The sequence below is a fragment of the Hemiscyllium ocellatum genome, chromosome 16, assembly GCF_020745735.1.
Source record: "Hemiscyllium ocellatum isolate sHemOce1 chromosome 16, sHemOce1.pat.X.cur, whole genome shotgun sequence".
NCBI lineage: Eukaryota > Metazoa > Chordata > Chondrichthyes > Orectolobiformes > Hemiscylliidae > Hemiscyllium > Hemiscyllium ocellatum.
Window position 1 is genome coordinate 43161733 of NC_083416.1, and position 20915 is coordinate 43182647.

Sequence of the window (20915 nt, forward strand, 5' to 3'; positions counted from 1 at the left end):
AAGAGTATAAAGTCTTAGTTTCAGATGGTATACGCCCAGCAAGGCTTTTCCACTGGTGTTGCACAGATGAGCAAACATGCTACTGATTGGTATTATACTGAGCCAAGCTGATCTTGTACAACTTATCAACTTAGGCAAGTGTAGTACTTCCGCTGATTCTTCACGGTAACAACTGAATCAGAAAGAACTGCCACTCTCGTGGAATTCTGTATCCTTATTGTGTCTTCCCAGCAACTTGTGGCTGCAGAAAGCTACTGAACTGTCACAATCTCTAGCTTTTTCTGTAGGTTATGTGAAAACTTGTAATATGTATTGTGTATGCAGATAATGAGCTCCTCTAACCTATCCATCATCTCAATCAGATGCATGAAAGCCACCTCCATTGCTTCTATACAAGATCACTATTTTCTAAGCATTGTTTTGTTAAAGTCAATGCCACTGAGATCACAAGCACAATTATCATGGGATACAGCCCAATGTCTTTGGGTTACCAATGTTGTAAGTTACTGTGAGCACATCCAACCATGATTCAATCTCAAATCTGCACTAATAGTGGAATATTTGCAACATAACATTTTATTTGTGTGTACAATTAAAAGTGATAATGATACATTTTTCTTTTTCAGATGGAGTCCATACATTAACTTGTGCACTAATGCTTTTGAACACAGACCTTCATGGGCATGTAAGTGCATTTGATTATTTTACAGATAATTTTTACCTCAGTGTAAGTATCTTATGTCACAAGAGTAAAAATTCTTAAAATAACAGTATCTTACTTCAGAAAAGGTAAATAAACCAAAATGCATTTAAACTTAAAGCAATGACCACATTAATTGTCATCTGAAATATGGTAACAAATAATCATTTTTGTTGAAGAAGAATTTTATGTGCATTAGAAATATTTTTAAAATATATGCATAATTAATTTTCTTCACAGCTCATAATTGTTTCAGTTAAGTATAACTTCATGATGAGAATCAGCATATTTATGAATTCCAATGCAAGTTGAAATCGCCAGCAGAATTTTCTTAGCTTATTCCCGAGTGGAATGATGGGATCACTTTTTTGTTTCAGGAACTTGATTCTAATTTGCACGCTGTGCAGTTGATGTTACCAGTACAAAATAATTATCATCCTACCTTTTGATTCCCCACCCAGTCAAGGGCAGAGGGTCAGGATTTTGCATCTAAAACAGCAGTGAAGTATCTTTGCTTAAAGGGATCACAAAGGGAAGGAAAGCAATTCTGTGTGAAGGAGAATGGAGATGGAAATCCTGGAAAACTGTCCTCTTGTTTATGGAATCATCCATGGAGATGATAATCGATAAACTGAGGGCAGGGAGAGAAGCCCTTTTTCCACAGGTCAGTAGGAGGAGACTGGACAACCACATCATGCATGTATGACTTCAGGTTGCTGAGATTATCAGTAACCAAGATATGATGCTGAGGACTTGGATCCAGTGCTGAAAGTGGTTCATTGAAGTCTGATGAGGTGAGTGCCAACACTCTCAACTGGGAGAGCCATCATTTTCTCAACCCCTGAGCATTCTATTGTACAGCATTCTTCTGACGGCCACAACTTGCTGTTACACACATGTATTTCTCTGCAGTCCCTTCCACAGATTTCCATCTTAATAATCATAGAATCCCCACAGTTTGGAAGCAGGCCATTCGACCCATTGAGTCCACACTGACCGTCCGAAGAGCATCCCACCGTATCTTTGTAACTGCATTTTCTATGGCTAAACCACCTAGCCTGTACATCCCTGGACACTATGAGCAATTTAACATGGCCAATCCACTTAAGCTGCACATGTTAAGACTGTGGGAGGAAACCAGAGCTTGTAGAGGAAACCTGTACAAACACAGGGAGAATGTGCAAATTCCACACAGTCGTCCAAGGCTGGAAGTGAACCTGGGTTCCCTGGCGCTGTGAGGCAACACTGCTAACCACTGAGCCACCATGCCATCTGGTCAATGCACACTCACCCTCAATGTATTACCCTCAGTTCCATTCCATAGAGTTGCCCTGTTCAAATGTTTGTCCTTGATCCTCAATATCCAGTTAACTCAGTTAACACCTCAACCAATAAGTCTCAGCTTTTTTTGTTGTTAGAGGAAAAGAACCCACAATGCCAGAGTCAGGCAGAGAACTGGGTTGGAGCTGCATCCGTCCATGGCTACTCTTATCCTGATTGTGGCAGAAACCCTGAACATTGACAGGGAGACAGTTGTACAGATTGCTGTCAATGGAGAGCTGGAGATAGCCCAGCTAGTAATAGAGTTAGATGTCACAATACCTCCGACTTAACTTTTACTAATATTGAATCAATGTCAACAATACATTAAATGCCCTGATCTCTGCTCTGTTAGATTAGAGCCCCCATTTCATTTTGGTCTAGGTTTAATTCATATCTTTAATTTCCCACAGGTATGTTGAAGCTGCCAGTGAAGCAGATGAGAATAAGCCTGAGAAGTCTTCAGAAGACTAGCCCTGTCACATGACCTCTGTGTACTCTGCAGAGGAGCAGATATATAAACCATGACGGGCCTAGCAGGGTGGCACATGGCAAGGAGCACATCACCTGTGAGCAGGAGCAGACTGGGGAGACAGGAACAGGAATGAACAGTTCTTCTCCCACATTCTGTTCAGCTAGACACAGGTGCTGAGCTTTGAAGGTCATACACTGAAAGGATGATTGTGGAACAGCAAAGGGAAATGCATGTGCTTCTGTCAGATTGTCCAGAGGAAATGAGCACCCTTGTACAGAAAATGGACAAATCTGTAAGGTGAATGCCAGGTTGTCTCAGTCATTTCTGCACACATTTCCAGCGCACAGCCATTTTCTGCACACACTAGCTGTCAAGTTAACACAACCATAAACAAAGCATGCCATGCTCTGCACAAACAAAGGTGGGCAGATCTTTGACAGATTCCTCATGGGCTTCAAACTGACACTATGTCTGCCAAGGACATCTTGCGGCAGAATAGGAAAATGAATAGCCTTTAATGAAGCTACAGTGGAGCACTTTGTCAGAAATATAGAAGGAAATGCAAGAAACTGTTCTTGGTAGCACAGAGACAATCATTCCTCAAATTGTTAATGTTCCATTAGTGCTTCTTTTAATTTGATTATAAAAATGTGTTTTTATGAACTCATTAATTACTAAGTCATTTAATTTGTAGATTCCCCCAGTGATTCTGCTCCTATTAGTTTTGATGAAGGTTTTTAACTGCCAAGTGAAAGTGGCTGGTGTCTTGTGTGAGGAGTGGGGAAGTTTGTTAGTGTTGGCGTAGGGTGGGTTTCAAAGGGAACACAAAGCAAAGCTGTGTTTGATTCCCTCAACAATATCAAAGTGAATACAGTTGGAATCTTTTCTAAACAAGGCATTAGTTGACTGACTGGTGTAGCACTGGGCTGTGCAATGTGAAATTCAACATATCATAGAATTGCTACAATGCAGGTGGCGGCTATACAGCTTATCGTGCCTTCACTGGCTCTATTACCTGGGATGAATCTCCTTCCTTTCCCTATGTCCCTGAACATCATTTCTACCCAAGTAATTTAATGTCCTCTGCCTCAATTGAACCTGCCTCCACCACATCTTCAAGTAGTACATTCCTAACTACTTGCTGTGTGGAAAACAAATCCCATATCACCTTCACTTCTTTTGCAAATTAACTTAAATCTATGACCACTTGTTATTTTTTTCTTTTATGAGGGGGAACAACTTGCCCCCATCTACATTGATCAGCCCACTCATGATTTTGAAAACCTCTATTAAATCTCCTCTCAGCCTTCTTCTCTCCAGGGACAACAATCCCAACTTCTTCAATCTGGCCTCATCACTGAAGTCAGCAACTGAACTATGAAAGGTCCTGGATGTGAAAGCGTTGAAGGTTATGGTTGCCATGGGCAATGTTGCCAACTGCTGCACTTGAAGAACTGTCTCTGAGAGACTGCAGTTAGCTGTGACCACCTGCTGCAAGAACCTGAGCCATCAGAAACAGTGCTGTTTAAGCAAGTTTACCTTTGGCCGAGACACCCTTTCCTGAGGGTATCATCTGTTTTAAGTTGTAGCTATGTTCTATCCCTTCTGTTCCATCTTGCTGCATGGAGCTGTGGAGAAAGCTACTCCAGTCATTGGAGTTTCTAGGCCACAGCACCACCACCTCAGAGTTCCAACTGACTGCTGAATATCAGACTCCATATCACAGGGAAGTCTCACATTCACTAAGACAAGATTAAAGTCAGTCCTATCCTAAGTATAAAACTTAAAGTGTCCACAATAAAATTGGTGAGTTCAGACTACTCCTGTGGAGACCTTGCATTGTAGCTGAATACAAACTTGTCTATTTCATTATTTCTGCTGTTCATACAATTTCATCCTATGTTCAGTTCCCACTTTAAATTCATTTTCTCCAACGTGCTGAGTTGCAAACATTGCATTTAACTTATGTGCAGCTGGCAGTGAAGGATTCTGTGCTTAAAAAGGCCCTTAATTGCCTTTTAAAGTACTTCAATTGTTTGCCAACCAAATCTACAGGGATTGCTCCCAGGACTTGTAAATCATCCTGGGATAAGTGAAAGAGGGTGAGGAACCATGTTGGTGTCAAGATAATGTTGGTGTCCAGATCAAACAGCCTTTTCTGGGACAATCCTAATCTGCATGCTCCAGGACCTGCCCCCAAACATTTGGGAAATTTCTCCTGTATTTCTTTTCTACTTTTATATTTCGGTAGCTTTGATTATTTTTTAGTTCAATCATTTATTCGATATCAGTGCCTAACAACAACTGTGGAGGTGCATTAAAAAAAGGACAAGAAATAATCAGCATTAATTCAGATAGAAACTGCACATTTGAATATGTATAAAACCTGGAATGATAATGAGGGAGAAATTGTGCTGTGTATACCCATTTTAGCTGTTGTATGGCCTGTCAGTGGATGATGTCCAAATTGTGAAACACACTACCAATGAACAGTGTGGCAGATGTCGCATTGATAAAAATGGTTACACACACACACCATACCACACAGTGCTATTGCTTATTGCTGGGTTATGTGAATGTAAAGGGTTGAACAGTGGATGTTGGCAGGATATATAAGGTAAAAATGAACTTGTTTGACTTGATAATTTGTATCAAGTTGCACTAAACTTGTATTAAGCTTGTTGTACTGTTGCACTGAATCCATGTTATTGATCAGCACTCCTGTCGTTGACTTGCACCATCAATTGTTCCCATGGCTTCCATCCCTAAGCACGTAACAAGAGGATATCGAATCCCTTCCAAATGAAAGAAACCTCTCCTTTTCACCTTTTTCCATCAAGATCGGTTGTGCGTTGTCTGAAACCCTTTGTGCTTACTCACTATCATGTTCAGTCACTGCTCTAATTATTGCTGTCTTAATGAACTTTTGAAAAATACCATCAATTCTTACAGTTACATTTCACCTTTCCTTAAAACAGCATGCTGTGCTTCTAAGTAACATTTGGCTGTTGAGACTGCAACAGATTGTGCAACCCGTGAACATCACAGGGAGTAGTAGCTGCATGCAGCAGTCATTTTAGAGAGCACATAGTACCGAGTTATCATGCTGCCTACAATGCAATAAATGAGCTTGGCCCTAATTAAATAACACAAAGCCTTTACCTGTTTTCAGGAGTTAGTCAATTCTTCTTCAAAACAGGGAAACAAACTTGATAAAGGTTCGGGAAAAAATAATGCTGTTCCAAAGGATGCAAACTGATTTGTTGAACCGAGATGTAAACTGTTCTAAAAACAGTGATGATGAAGGATCCGAAATAAGCGGCAGAATTTTTTTCAGTTCAGCACATGAAGAGTTAGTGAGAAAGACATCCCCTCTGAACACAGCAGCCCCACAGTTATTGGCATTGGCTGGAGATGGGCATTCCACCCCTCAGTCAGAGTGGGGGGGGGGTCACCAGTGAGGGTGCAGACCTGGAAAGGGATGGGTGTGCAGTTCTTGATATGAAAATCCAATCTTTAGGAGAGATCCAGGTGGCATGACTGGTTGGGCTTCCTCCCTGACCTTGAACTTCTGCTGGTCTTGAAAGCATTATTAATAACTAGGAGGTGACACGGAGTGATCAATAGATCTTCCTGGGTTGGTCTGTAGCTCAACCCATAGCTCACAATCTCCATCACAGGGAGTGCACCAGGCGAGTGAGAGGGGATTGTGAGAAGAGTAAGTGAGAACAATGAGTGGGCTATGGGTCTTGATGAGAAGCTGCAGGCTCCCGCGAGAGCAAGAGGCTATTGAGGGAGGGCACTCTCCTCCACCTGAAGCCCAAACAGGTTGATCTGCTGGGCTCACTCCGCCCCTGAATGTCTTCTGCCAGACTTAGTGATGGGGTGATAAGTAATTCTCTAAGTAGAGAATAATGAGCCACTTAAAGGCCTCACATGGACAGGCTGTTATAGGCCTTGCCCATCCCATTTAAAATTGCAAATTGATTGGGGCGCGCAATTGGCTGGATGTTTGATGGAAAATTTAAGATCCATCCCCTCACTTGTGAACCTACTGGTAGAGGTCTGGAAAGTTCTGCCCAATGTGAGACAGTTTATGATTAGATATAAACTAGAAATCCTCAACTGCTGGTTAGGAGCAGAATATGAACCAACAAATATGTTTCATGACTCCCATGTTTTATTGATCTTATTGGCAAAACTCCACTCTGGGTTTAGTTCTTATAAGTAATCAGAATGACATCCTTAATGCCGCATGTGGAGTGTATGAAGATAAGTAATTGTCTAACTCTAATAACCAAAAGGAACAGGAAGGAAATTTATAAGGGCCTGGGAGTAGTCATTAAAAATTTACTGGCTTATGGATCAGGTCAGCATAAAAAGTAAACAATAACAGTATTGACATTGTTTTTTTTAAATCAGTACCAAGCAAGGACTATGTGAATTCATTAAGGCAAATTTACTGAGTGAGAAAACAAAGCTAAATGTGGGAAAGTTTCCTCAAAGAAAAATGGAAAACAAACTATAAAATTAAGTATGTAAAAGAAGTTTACGGTATAAAGTGTAAACTACTTAAGCAGTTTACTGAATGGATAAACAGTGAAGTCAACAGGGAAGAAAACAATCTGTACAAAACTTAAGGGGGAAGCTATAACTTGTATTGCACTGATCACCAATGTAGGATTGTCAGGCTCACAGTACTTGTGTATACTGGAATTGGCATATATTAGTACGCAGGAATCTGTTCTTTTCAGACATAAAGAATGTGCATATACTATGCCTGTTTAAACTCAACCAGATATTTGACAGCAATTCGCTGGGTCATTTCTCAGGGAAATGTCCTGATCAATCAGACTCAAGCTGCCTAGTTTGAAATCCAAAAGCAGCCGGGCAATTAACAGTCAACAGTCAGCACATAGACCACGGTGGTTCAGGAAGGCAGCTCACTACTACCTTCTCAAGGGCAACTGGAGATGTGTTAGAAATACTGGTTGAACCAGCAGCATGTGTGAATTAAAAAAAAATTAACTACTGCATCTTCCATGGCAACATATTTTTGAATCAGCATCCAATTGCCAACCATAGAATCATAGAGATGTACATCTTCGGAAACAGACCCTTCTGTCCAACTCATCCATGCTGACCAAATATCCTACACTAATCTAGTCCCATTTGCCAGCACTTAGCCCAAATCCCTCTAAACCATTGCTATTCATATGCCCATCCAGATGCTTTTTAAATGCTGTATTGTGTCAGCCTCCACCACTTTGTCTGGCAACTGATCCCATACATATGCCAACCTCTTCATGAAAAAGTTGCCCCTTAGGTCCCTTTTATATATTTTCACCTCTCACCTAAACCTACGCCATCTAGTTCTGGACTCCCCCACCACTGGGAAAAGACTCTATCTACCTTATCCATGCCCCTCATGATTTTATAAACCTCTGAAGTCAACCCTCAGCCTCTGATTCTCCAGGGAAAACAGTCTTAATTTATTCAGCCCCTCCCAATAGCTCAAATCCTCCAACCCTGGCAACATTCTTTAAAATATTTCCTGAACCCATTCAAGTTTCACAACATCCTTCCCATAGGAAGGAGACCAGAATTTCATGCAATATTCCAAAAATGGCCAAACAAATGTCCTGTACAGCTGCAACATAACCTCCCAACTCCTGTACTTAATACTCTGATGAATGAAGGCAAGTAGTGTATACCAAACACCTTCTTCACTATCCTATCAACCTGCGACTCCACTTTCAAGGAGCTATGAACCTGCACTCTAAGGTCTCTTTGTTCAGCGACATTACCATTAAGTGTGTAAGTCCAGCTAAAATTTCTTTCCCAAAATGTAGCACCTCCCATTTATCTAAATTAAGCTCCATCTGCCACTTCTCAGTACATTGGCCCACCTGATCAAGATTCCATTGTTATCTGAGGTAACCTTCTTCGCTGTCCCACTACACCTCCAATTTTTGTGTCAACTGCAAACATACCAACTATGCCTCCTAAGTTCACATATATATATATATATATATATAAATGATGAAAAGTAGTGGTCCCAGCACCGATCCAAAGGTCACAGGCCTCCAGTCTGAAAAGCAACCCTCCACCAGACAGAACTGGCTCAAACTGTCTTCTATGTTTGAGCCAGTTCTGTATCCAAATGGTTAGTGCTCACTGTACTCCATGAGATCTAACCTTACTAACCAGTCTCCCATGAGGAAATTTGTCGAACGTCTTACTGAAGTCCATATAGATCATATTTCCTGCTCTGCCCTCATCAATCCTCTTTGTTACTTCTTCAAAAAACTCAATCAAGTTCGTGAGACATTATTTCCCACACAAAAAACCACGTTGACCATCCCTAATCAGTCCTTGCCTTTCCAAATACATGAAAATCCTGTCCCTCAGGGTTCCCTCCAACAACTTGCCCACCATTGAAGTCAGTCTCGCCGGTCTATAGTTTCCTGACTTTTCCTTTCTTAAAAGGTGGCACCATGTTAGACAACCTCCAGTCTTCCAGCACCTCATTAGCACTCTCCTCTCAAGCATTATAATTGTTGATTTTCCCCTTTAATGGCATTCTTGCAAATTATCCTGCTGAATGCAAGATGAAAAGCTACAGCAAATTGTGTCTTCTTTTCAGCAATATTTGAGCTCTATACTATCAAATTACTACTTATATAACTTTTGGAAAGATACAGCATCATGTTAAAGTTTTTAGTGAGTTTTAAAATAAAATAATCCAGGAAACCTAGGAGAAATCGTAAACATTCCGGTTTGGTACAGCAAATAAAATTTTGGAGTTCAGAGCCAGGACAAAGGACTTGTGAATCTGCAGAAATTGTAGCACACTACTCAACCTGCACTTACATCAATTTGTAATTTTGTTGTAAAAAGAATAATATGAAAGATCTCAAAGGTAAAGGAGATAAACTATAAGGGAATATTGAAGTTTTGAAGAAACTTATAATGATGCTAGATAAAAACATATAATATTGTTAGATATATAGGCCAAATGGAAGAGAAGTGGAAATACTTAACGATGCAAACTTCAATGGGCTATATGATATTTACTCACTTCAGATAATTCCTGTTTTTCTATATTTTGAATGAGTGTTTTTAATGCTTCATAGGCTGAAAGGGAATAATCTGTACTGTTAGGTATGCTGTCATATATTTCCTTGCATATACTTCCATTAATCTCATATAAAATTGATGCTTATAACTTGTTATAAACCAAGTGGAATGGAATGTTTGTAGCATTGCTTTGTTGTCCTTGATAGCCTCCATTCTGCTTGGAAATCTCCAATAGAGGAAATGTCAACAGCTGCATGTTAGAGACTAACCTTTTCTTTTGCCTTTGTATCCTATCTGATTCTCTGCCTGACCGTGGATCCCACATTCGCTGCCTCAGGTGGTAAGTGTACTTCTGCTCGGTGCACGACTTTTGACTGTAACGACGGTAACCTTTTCCATCTCATGAACTTTCAATTCCAAATTCCAAATTATTTGTATAGTTTTATAATTTGTGAGTAATGAAAGATACTATTAGTGGGCGGCACGGTGGCTCAGTGGTTAGCACTGCTGCCTCACAGCGCCAGAGACCCAGGTTCAACTGACTGTGTGGAGTTTGCACGTTCTCCCCGTGTCTGCGTGGGTTTCCTCCAGGTGCTCCGGTTTCCTCCCACAGTCACAAAGATGTGCAGATCAGGTGAATTGGCCATGCTAAATTGCCCGTAGTGTTAGGTAAGGGGCAAATGTAGGGGTATGGGTGGGTTTTGCTTCGGCGGGTCGGTGTGGACTTGTTGGGCCAAAGGGCCTGTTTCCACACTGTAAGTAATCTAAAAAAAACTATATTCTTAGAAAATTTGGCTGAATAGTACGGAACTTATTTAATGAATCAAGAACATGGTTGTGCTTTTAATTCTAGACATTTGATTGGAACTACAACCATACATTACCCATTTAGATGTTTAGGTTAAGGCAACCCTTCAGGTTATGGTAGTACAATTCTGGTGTAAGTTAGAACAGTGCAAACACAGAAACATTCTTTACTGGTAAATCAGAAATTAGGGCAGGTCTCTAAACAGTAACTGATTTGCAGCAGAACTAAAGTAGCTCTGCTGCTACTATATAATTCAATAAATAATTAATGCATGTGAAAATATTGTCTTGTGTTTTCTTGAAAGTGGTATTTATTTTGAGCACTTTTTCTGAATTGTTTTTGATTGATGGAACCTCCATGGGGGAAAATGTTCTTATCAAACTCTTGTTATTGGTGCTGTAGATGCTCTAGGCAGCATTTATGTAAGCTCTGGACTGGGAAACTAAAACACTAGTTAAGATAATTACTGGAAAATGTAGGAGCAGAATAAATTAACTACGGTATTAACAGTCTGTTTGAATACATTCATTACCTGCTAGATAATGTTAATCAATGAGCAATGGTTACACAATTTGTAATGAATTTTCTTAATGTAATTATTTATGTTTTTGATCTTGCCAGTATTTATTTTGTGCACAATACTCACACATGTATTGTTCGCTGGCTATAACTTTATATCTAAGAATGGTATGAATTTCAGATTTACCTTTGCTATTTTGGCATAGAATATTTCCTATTATCGTATGCAATCAACTGAGAAGTTTTCTGCTTCATTCAATCATTATCATTCACATTCCCTTGCATGTTATAATCAAATCAGTGTTTTAATTATGTTATGCTTAAGTGTAAGCATGAGAACTTAATTATTAGATATACCAAAAAAGCTGCCTTTGTGAAAAAATACTACTTTTTCCGATTTGTAATTTAGTGAAATACGTGAAACACCAGTTAGCATGTATAAATTTCACATGTCAACATTTGCTTTCAAGTGGTTTTTCCTAACTGTAACAGGGTTTTATTTTCTCCACCATATTTCCCATTATTACTAATAATTTCTGAGTCAGACAGAGGCCAGGTAAGTGTAGGCTTTAACCGGTGCCCACTAATATGCCTTCCAACATCTGGAGGAATGCATTCGATTAGGTTTTCCAATTGGTACGTTTATTTGGTACATGTTCAGGAAAGAGTTACAAGGATGTTGCCAGAGTTGGGGAGTTTGAGCTATGAGGAGAGGCTGAATATGCTGGGGCTATTTTCCATGGAGTGTCAGAGGCTGAGGGGTGACCTTATAGAGGTTTATAACATCATGAGGGGCATGGATCAGGTAAGTAGACCTGAGGGTGTCCAAAACTAAAGGGCAACATTTCAAGGTGAGAGAGGAAAGATTTAAAAGGGACCTAAGGGGCAACCTTTTCATGTCAAGTGTGGTGCGTGTTTGAAGTGAGCTCCCAGAAGAAGTGGTGGAGGTTGGTATAATTAGTACATTTAAAAGACATCTGAATGGGTACATGAATAGGAAAGATTTAGAGTGATATTGGCCAAATGCTGACAGATGGGACGAGACTTATTTCAGATATCTGGTCAGCATGGATGAGTTGGACTGAAGGGTCTGTTTCCATGCTGTACATCTCTATGACTCTATGTTTCTCACCCCTGGTCACCAGAATAAGAGATGTCCTGCTATTTTACAAAGCTGTGTGATCATATACTGAAAGTGACATTTGCCTTCATTGGAGGATAGTATTGCATGGGCTTTTTAAACATACTTTTCAATACATTTAGCATATTCTCAGCCTTCTGATATCTGCACATAATGAAGTGCACTGTAGTTTAACATTGAATGTAATTTAAACTTTGTTACATTTAAGTCTACTTATTTTCATAACAAAAATTCAAGAAGAGCTGAAACATTCAAAATATTTTAGTACATTAGCAGATTTTCTGAGGTGCTTATAGCTTCTCTAAAGTAAAATTATTTTTATGAAGATATTTTGCATTATATTTAAAATACAATTAATTTCTTAAAGTTGATATTGGAAATATTACTTTATATTCATGATAAATATCTGCCATATTGAAAATGGGAGTCCAGAGACTTGATTATGATATTGAGGGTAATTTATTTCTGACACCATCTGTCCCAAAATTGCAGGCATAATACAATAAGATAGAAAAAAAAATCTTGTTGGACAGAATTTAATGTAGAAACAGTACAGAAATTGCTGGAAAAACTCAGCATCTGGCAGCATCTGTGAAGAGAAATCTGTATCAACGTTTTGGATCCGGTGACCCTTTCTCAGAATGGTTCCAAGGGAGGGTCACTAGACCCAAAGCATTAACTCTGATTTCTCTTCACAGATGCTGCCAGACCTGCTGAACTTTCCCAGCAATTTCTGTTGGTTTCTGATTTACAGCATCCGCAGTTCTTTCAGTTTTTATTTAGAATTTAGTGTAGGTCATGCACATCTCAGCTGCTGGTGGAAGAGCCATTGAAAGATTTGCGTCACCTAGCTTTCAGGAAGTCTCACCAAATTAGGTGCCAATCAGGCAGTTAACTGGGCAGCAGTGGGCCTTCTCTGGAATCACATACCTCAGGGCCAGAAATCCCACCCCTGAGAGATGGCAGCCAATCAGAAACTGGTAGCTACGCATTGCTCAGCTGCGGCTTGGGAGATGTCAGACACTGATGACAGTATTGCACCCCATTCTGATGTGCAGCATTGCTGAAGAACCCAGGGAAATGAGAGTGAGACAGGGATTATGGGGTTGGAGGAGGGAGATCATATGGGAGGTGTGTTGTGAACAAAGGAAAATAGTTGGCTGTCAACAATCCATCTTTTCTTTTTGCCAAGTCTCTCAGTCAGGCTCTGATTTACTCATAACATAGGTCATCATCCACAACAGCTCGACAAGCAACCCCAAGGGACTCTTGAGGTGCAGTGTTAGTGTCTCTGCCTCTGGGTCAGAAGGTCAAGGTTCAAGTCCCACCTCAGCCAAACGTATCTCTCAACATGTGAGACAAGTTGATTCAAACTACTTGCAAACAACCCAGCAGAGTTTGCGTTTCAGACCTCCTGAATGGTGACTTCCACGTCCATTAGTTGGTTGAGTTAGTTACCTATTTAAGGGCTTCAGTTACAAGTGAAGCAGATGGCCATTCATGAGCCTTCTCACTCCAGACATAATCAACCCTACCACCTACTCTTCTGCCTGATTAAAGGTGCCTTGCTACCAAATTTCAGTAATCAGGGCACTACTTTCTACTTTTAATTTTCAATTTTGTTTCTCCTCGTTTTAATCATCAAAGGTGTTTTGCAGTTGTTCTATGTATTATATCACAAATGTCATTGTTTCAGAGAGAAAAAAACAAAACTGAAAGAATGAATGAGCTAATCAGGATAGATTTAGAATAATGGTACTTTAGTGAAGGGATACTGTAATGGAAAATCATCTATCAAAATGTGATATCTTGACCTCAGGATCTGTTGATATTGAACTCATTCATTCTGCACAAGAACCTTCTGGCCTGGTGCTGACAATTCACTGGTAGAATGGAACAAAAATGGAACAGTTCGAATGCACTGCTTATTACTTCTGATTTTATGCTTTTACATAGAATTGTAGAGGAATGATTATTGGTTGTTTTTAGATAGACTTAAATGGAATTATGTTGCTTACACTCAATTTCCATAATTAGCAGGTGTACTGCAGTTTCAGATGCAGATTTGGACAGCTGTTGAGAGCATAATGCGTGCAAATCAAATTAAATGGAATACCCTTCAAGGAAAGGGCAACGCTGAGTGACAGTATTTTGAATATATAAAATATATCTCAGCTTCTGAACAGACTTCTCGAAGGCTTTAGGTATACACAGCTAAAGAGAGATGCAACCCTGAACGTTGGTCTACTCCATGACTTGCCTGATATGATTGTACAAAGGGCTTACCCTCTCCATGCCTTCTCTCCATGAGGGCAAACAAGTTTTGGGCAAATGCTGACCATTAGGATCACTAGTTTTTGTACCTCTATGCTGCATTACAGCTGAAAAGTTCCTTGCATCAAACAGCACAATTTCGCATCTACATTTAAAATTTATATTGTGATAAGACTATACTGTAGAGTCATCAGCCCTGGTACCAATGACATGGATATGGAAAAAGATGAGATTCTGCATCGAAACTCTGCAGGAGGTTAAAAAGTAGGACCTTGAGGGTAGTACTACTGAGAACACAAACAGGAAGACAGAGCAGATGAATGTGTGGCTGAAGAGCTGGTGTGTGGGGCAAGAAGTCACATCTTTGGGCCATAGCAATTCTCTTCTGGGGTAGAAATAGCCTGATTAAGAGGGATGGGTTCCACCTGAATAGAAAGGGGACCAATATCAATAGAATTATAGAATCCCTACGGTATGAAAGCAGGGCATTCAGCCCATCGAGTCCACACCAACAGTCCAAAGAGTATCCCAAGTAGACTACCCCATCACTGTAACCCTGCATTTCTCATGGCTAATCCAGCGAGCTTGCACATTTTTGGACAATGGAAGGAAACCGGAGTACCTGGAGGAAATCCATGCAGACTCAAGGCGAAGGTGCAAACTCCATACGGACAGTTGACCTGAAGCTGAAATCAAACCTGGGTCCCTGTGCTGTGAGAAAGTAGTGCTAACCACTGAGCCACCATGCAGTTAGTAAGTTGGCAGCTGACACCTAAAGAGGTGATGTAGTGGACAGTGAAGAAGGTTTTCTCAGAGTACACCAGGACCTTGATCAGATGAGCCAATGGGTTGAGGAGTGACAGATGAAGTTTAATTTAGATAAATGTAAGATATTGCATTTTTGTAAGGCAAACCAGGGCAGGGCTTATATAGTTAATGGTAGGTCCCTGAGGAATATTGGCGAACAAAGAGACTTAGAGGTGCAAGTGCATATTTCCGTGAAAGTGGAGCTGCAGGTAGACAGATGGTAAAGAAGACATTTGGCATACTTACCTTCATTGGTCAGAACATTGAGTTGAGGGGTTGGAATGTCATGTTGCGACTGTACAGGACATTGGTCCGACCATGTTTAGAATATTGCGTAAAATTCTGGTCACCCTTCTATAGCAAGGATGTTGTTAGACTTGAGAGGGTGCAGAAAAGATTTACAAGAATATTGCTGGAACTGGAGGGTTGAGCTAGAGCAAGTTTCTGAATAGGCTGGGGTGCTTTTTTCCTCTGGAATGTTGGAGGCTGAAGGGCGACCTTATAGAAGTGTATAAAATCATGAGGGGCATGATTTTTCCCAGGGTGGGTGAGTCCAAAACTAGATGGCATTGGTTTAATGTGAGAGGGGAAAGATTTGAAAATGACCTGAGGGGTAATTGGAATGAGCTGATAGCGGAAGTGATGGAGACTGGTACAGTTCCAATATTTAACAGGCATCTGAATGGAAAGAGTTTAGAAGGATATGGGCCAAATGTTGCAAATGGGACTAGGTCAGATTGGGATGGCTGGTCAGAGTGGAAGAGTTGGACCGAAGGGCCTGTTTCTGTGCTGTATAACTCTATGACCGTATGTCCTCTGCTAAGATTTGAAGAAATGTTTGGCATCTTCGTTTTGATGTGATTAATTAGCATGTATTGAACATGAACATCCCAGAATACCCTCCTCTTACTGCAGTTCGTACTTTATTTCGTGCTGTACCATGTAATGCATGACATACTTTGCTTGAAGCATTTCTCAGAAAGCAGTTGATATCTGGTTAGTCAAGCATTCACATATTGTAATGGTGCCATTGGTGTTCTACATAGATTCCTTTGGGAGGATACACCTCTTCAGTATTAATAGTTAATGAAAGTGGCTTATGTTCACTGCTTACATTTATACAAATTCTGAAGGTGGGCAAAGAACATTTCTCAGACAGGATGACTTGATAATATTCTATTCTTTTCTGCACAGAAGAAAGAGAAATTTCTGTTGGCATCAGTAATGATGCTAGGGGAGAAATGAATAATGTACAACAATTAGCACAGGTACCCTGAGAGATGAATTGGATAAGGAAAGTAAAACAATTAGGAAATGGCTAAGGTTTATTTGCTGTAACATTGTGCCCTTTATGCGTGACATACAGTGAGCTGAATTTCTCAAGGAATAAAGACATCCCACCAACAGGACTGAAGCAGGAGCCAATTCTGTTTTGATGGGCTATGGGACTTAGAATGGCATTTTACTAGTAGTAGGAGAAAGTGAGGACTGCAGATGCTGGAGATCAGAGCTGAAAATGTGTTGCTGGAAAAGCGCAGCAGGTCAGGCAGCATCCAAGGAGCAGGAGAATCAACGTTTCTTCCTGACCTCTCTGCCCCACCCCACTCCGGCCTATCACCCTTACCTTAACCTCCTTCCACCTATCGCATTTCCATCACCCCTCCCCCAAGTCCCTCCTCCCTACCTTTTATCTTAGCCTGCTTGGCACACTGTCCTCATTCCTGAAGAAGGGCTTATTCCCAAAACGTCGATTCTCCTGCTCCTTGGATGCTGCCTGACCTGCTGCGCCTTTCCAGCAACACATTTTACTCGTGGTAGTCAATTAAGTGCAGCCACATAGCCTCCCAGCACTGGCAACCCAATCAGAGGGATGACAGCTCAGCAACTTCTACAGCAGCACTGCCAGCAGTGGCCATTGCTGAAGTTGCAGGATGATAACGGTGATGTCTCTGTGATGAAATGCCATGGAAGAGAAGTGTCTTTGAACAAACCAAGGTGTAACTTCCCAACATCTTGCCCTCATATTACTGTCCTTTCTGTCTCCAAACTCACCACCAACTACGTCGTTTTGCTGCCATTGGTGACTATATGTGAAATAATTTTGTCCCAACAATACACTATATCCTCCCTAAGCCTTTGTAGCACCTTCCTATCCATCTTCTAGATCTGTCCTAAATATCACTTTGTTGACCAAATTTTGAGCCATTCCTTATTAAACAAAATTCATTTCCAGCTAAGGGAGTGGAGAAGCAGGGGACACTGAACAGAGCATGAAGCAAAGTTTCAACTTTTCAACTTTCGTGTGTATGTGGTGAAAGCACTTGGTGATTGTTTGGAAGTGGAATAGCAGAGTTCATGGCACCCAGCAGGAAGATAACTGATGAATTTGCATGCAATGAATACCCGTTAAATGCATGTTCTTGCTGTGAGATGCTACCTTTGCAATTTTGTTAGAGGTCTTGGAAATACAAGCCTTCATATTCATCAACAATTGGACAGGTCAAGGCTGACTCAAAGAAGGCTAAAGACAATTGAGGGAGAGTCAGGAGTATTGATGGAAGGTTGAGGGTGGCCAAGGGAGGGATTAGGGTGATCAAGCATCAATGGTGACCAGTGAAGGTTCAATTTTGATTGAGGGAAGTTCACAAGTAATTGAGGAAGAGTCAAAGGTGACTAAAAGATGGGCAAAGATGATGAATGAAGCATCAAAGCTTACCAAGGGAAAGTCAAGGATGTTCAAGAGGAAGTTGAAATGATGGAGGAAAGATCACAGATGATCGAGGGTGATGAAGGTAAGATCAACAGTGATCAAAGGAACATGAAGTGACTGAGATTAAGACCAGAGCCTGTTTGAAGAACACCAGAGTGATCATCACTTTTCCATAGTTACAAATCTCAGTTGAGGACTGGTTGATCAGTAGAAGAAACACCATTGCCTAGCTTCAGCTTTATCTTTTCTGAAGTGAAAATTGGTCTTACTCACTTGGTGATCCTAGAGGCTTAGTTGAGGGAAGATCAGCCAGCATAAGGGAAAAATGGCATTGGGTGATGTATAACAATGTCCAGAAAGCCAGCAAGAGGTGACCCATAATGCTGCAGTTGGTTAGGATGGAGGCATGTGTGATAATGAGCAATGACCCAACCAAGAATCTATCGCAGGTACCTGAAGATGACAGAGAAGTAATGCCATACAAGGTTGTGGTTGTTAGGAGGGCTACACCTCCTTTGATTGGGAGGAAATCCTAAGCCATTGGCTTTAAAAGTCACCGTGGAATTGGATTTCTACATCAGCAGGCTTCTTCCAGGGTTCTACAGGGGTCATTTTTTGGACAGCTGTATACTGCACTATTTAAAAGGACCAGAGATTTTGTGCATATCTGTATTGAGTCAGAGAACTAGACACAAAATAAGTAGGTTTTGCTGACAAAAGTTGCAGGAGTTAATTGTGATCGGATATGATCAGAACTCTTAGGCACAGCCTGCAGCCTTAATCACAGGAAGAAACTTAGCTCTGTTAAGTATCTTTATGAATTCTGGAAACAGTGTAGCCAGTTCCTAGCTCATAATTTTCACAACTCCTAATTTCCAAGGTTATTCAAAGCCCTCATATACATGCAGAAATGGATCTTGGGTGACAACATCTAGCTGATGACAACAGCTAGACACCTGAAAGTTCCATTACTTCCCCATGGTTCAAAGAACAACAATAGAGCAGATGATCAGATTGCTGAAAATAAGAGTCTGCTGCCTTGTCTGCTGTAGTTGAGCTCTCCGATTTCCCCTTGAAGGGTAGAGGCATCTGCTGTGCTCTGCAGAATCTCACATAGAAGACAAGGGAGAATTTGCCAGCCACATGGATAAGAGCTATACTCTTCACTGGATGTCCCATGCATTAGAGAACTGAAAGAAGTAGGATGACATTCATAATAACCATCTCTCTCTGATTCATGTTCCTTTGTATTTTCTTGTTGATACCATGCTCAAGGTTTATTTTCCTTCCTCTTGTCTGCCATCCTGCTTTGTGACAAAAATAGTAGAGCCTCCATGTTCCATGGCCAATTCTTCTTCCTCCCCTGGAGCTCTGAATACTTACGTCGGGCACTACTCTGCCAATATTAGCACATTGTTTGGTCTTTTATTTTTACTGCAGATAGGAATGGAGAATGAGTATCATCTTTATGGATATATAACTCCCTTTTCAGAATGCATGGCAAGTAAGGAGGCTTTCTGGCTAATTCATCCACACTTCTGCTCTCATTCCCATTTGTAGAGTAATAGAAGTATGAGATTGCAACTTCTGTACCACTTACATCCAAGCCTCTTGGTGCATCTACTAATGTGCTATATACTGTACTCCTTATCTATTCTGTCTCCTTGCTGAAAAACATTGTATTTATTAAGAGCTAGCCCGACATTTATTGTCCACTCCCTCTCTCCACCCCCTGATGATAAGACGAAAAATTACAATTAGAATTGGTTGTCTTTGAGGTTCTTTATCTTCCTCTGATTCCTGTTCACTTCCCATACTCACTTTCCCATTCAGCCTTCGTGTCTGAATTGGACTGAGTCTTAACCCCCGTAAATATCAGTGAGTTGGGTGAGTTGGTAAAAGGTTAAATTCGCTATTAGGATTGCTATAAGGATCTACACTGGAGCAGTTAAATTCTGCCCTTACTCCCTCTTCTTTTATCTTAGTTGCACCTCTGTGAAAAGTGTTGGGATGTTTTCTTACACTTACACTTGTTGTTGTCATACCTAACTTCAGGTAAATTAGAGCTGATTATCAAGGGCTAGGTGCAAGGCCATCAACATTTTGTTCTACAGCAAGACAAATATAATTTCTATCCTCCCATTATTGCTGAAATGATATTGTAACTAATATTGTCTTGTGAAGTTTCAAGTAAATGTGAAACATTTCCCAGAAATGAAACTCTGAAATGAGCTGCCCTTGTTGGCTAAAATTACATATCACCGAGATGCGAGGGTGGATGGTAGATTGTTTGTCAACAACCTGGAAACTGGAAAGCTTGAGCATTTCTCCACACACTGTGGACTTAGTGCAGTTTTATTTCAATGGGTTCCCCATCTAGATGCCAATCTGATTATATGCCTTGGCTTCCAGTTGGACATTGCACAAATCTGGAGGAGGCTACGTGTGCAGTTAAAGAATCCACTGTTTGTTGTGGAGGTATGTCTGATCCCAACCTCTACAGATGAAGATTCTGTGTTTTGGGCACATGGCCTACAAGAACTCTGAGGAAGGGTCACTTGACCTAAAACATTGACTCTGATTTCTTTCCACAGATACTGCCAGACCTGCTGAGCTTATCCAGCAATTTTTGTTTTTGTCTCTGATTTACATCATCCTCTGTTCTTTTGGTTTTTATTTAATTGGTCAGCCTGTCTCCTTAGAATGTGTTGGCAGCCCATCCCTTGTTCCACCTCTATTAAGTTTGGAAGAGGATTGGAGATGGGCAATGGTCAGTTTTGAGAATTTAACCTTTTAGAACTCACCCAACTCACTGATACTTTTGGGGGAGGGGGCAGTGGTGGGCGCTGTTCAGACTCAGTCGATTTCAGACACAACAACTGCATGAAGAAGTGAGTATGGGAAATGAATAGGAATCAGAGGAAGATACAGAAGCTCAAACACAACCAATTCCAATTGTCATTTTTCATGTCATATCATGAGATTGTTCCACAGATATTTCATTCCAATTTATTTTAAAAGTAGGTACTGTGCATACTGCAGGGCTAAGTTGATTGTTAAATAGAATCAAAATTAAAAAGC

The 20915-nt window shown here is 40.6% G+C and overlaps 1 protein-coding gene across 1 annotated transcript in view; it reads left to right on the forward strand.

The window, feature by feature from the left end:
* Positions 1-20915, forward strand: part of LOC132823070 (PH and SEC7 domain-containing protein 2-like) — a 139828-nt gene that overhangs the window by 62087 nt on the left and 56826 nt on the right. Inside the window, exon 6 of the mRNA XM_060836611.1 lies at positions 627-685. Coding sequence (XP_060692594.1) covers positions 627-685 — 59 coding nt within the window. The remainder of the gene's footprint in view (positions 1-626; positions 686-20915) is intronic.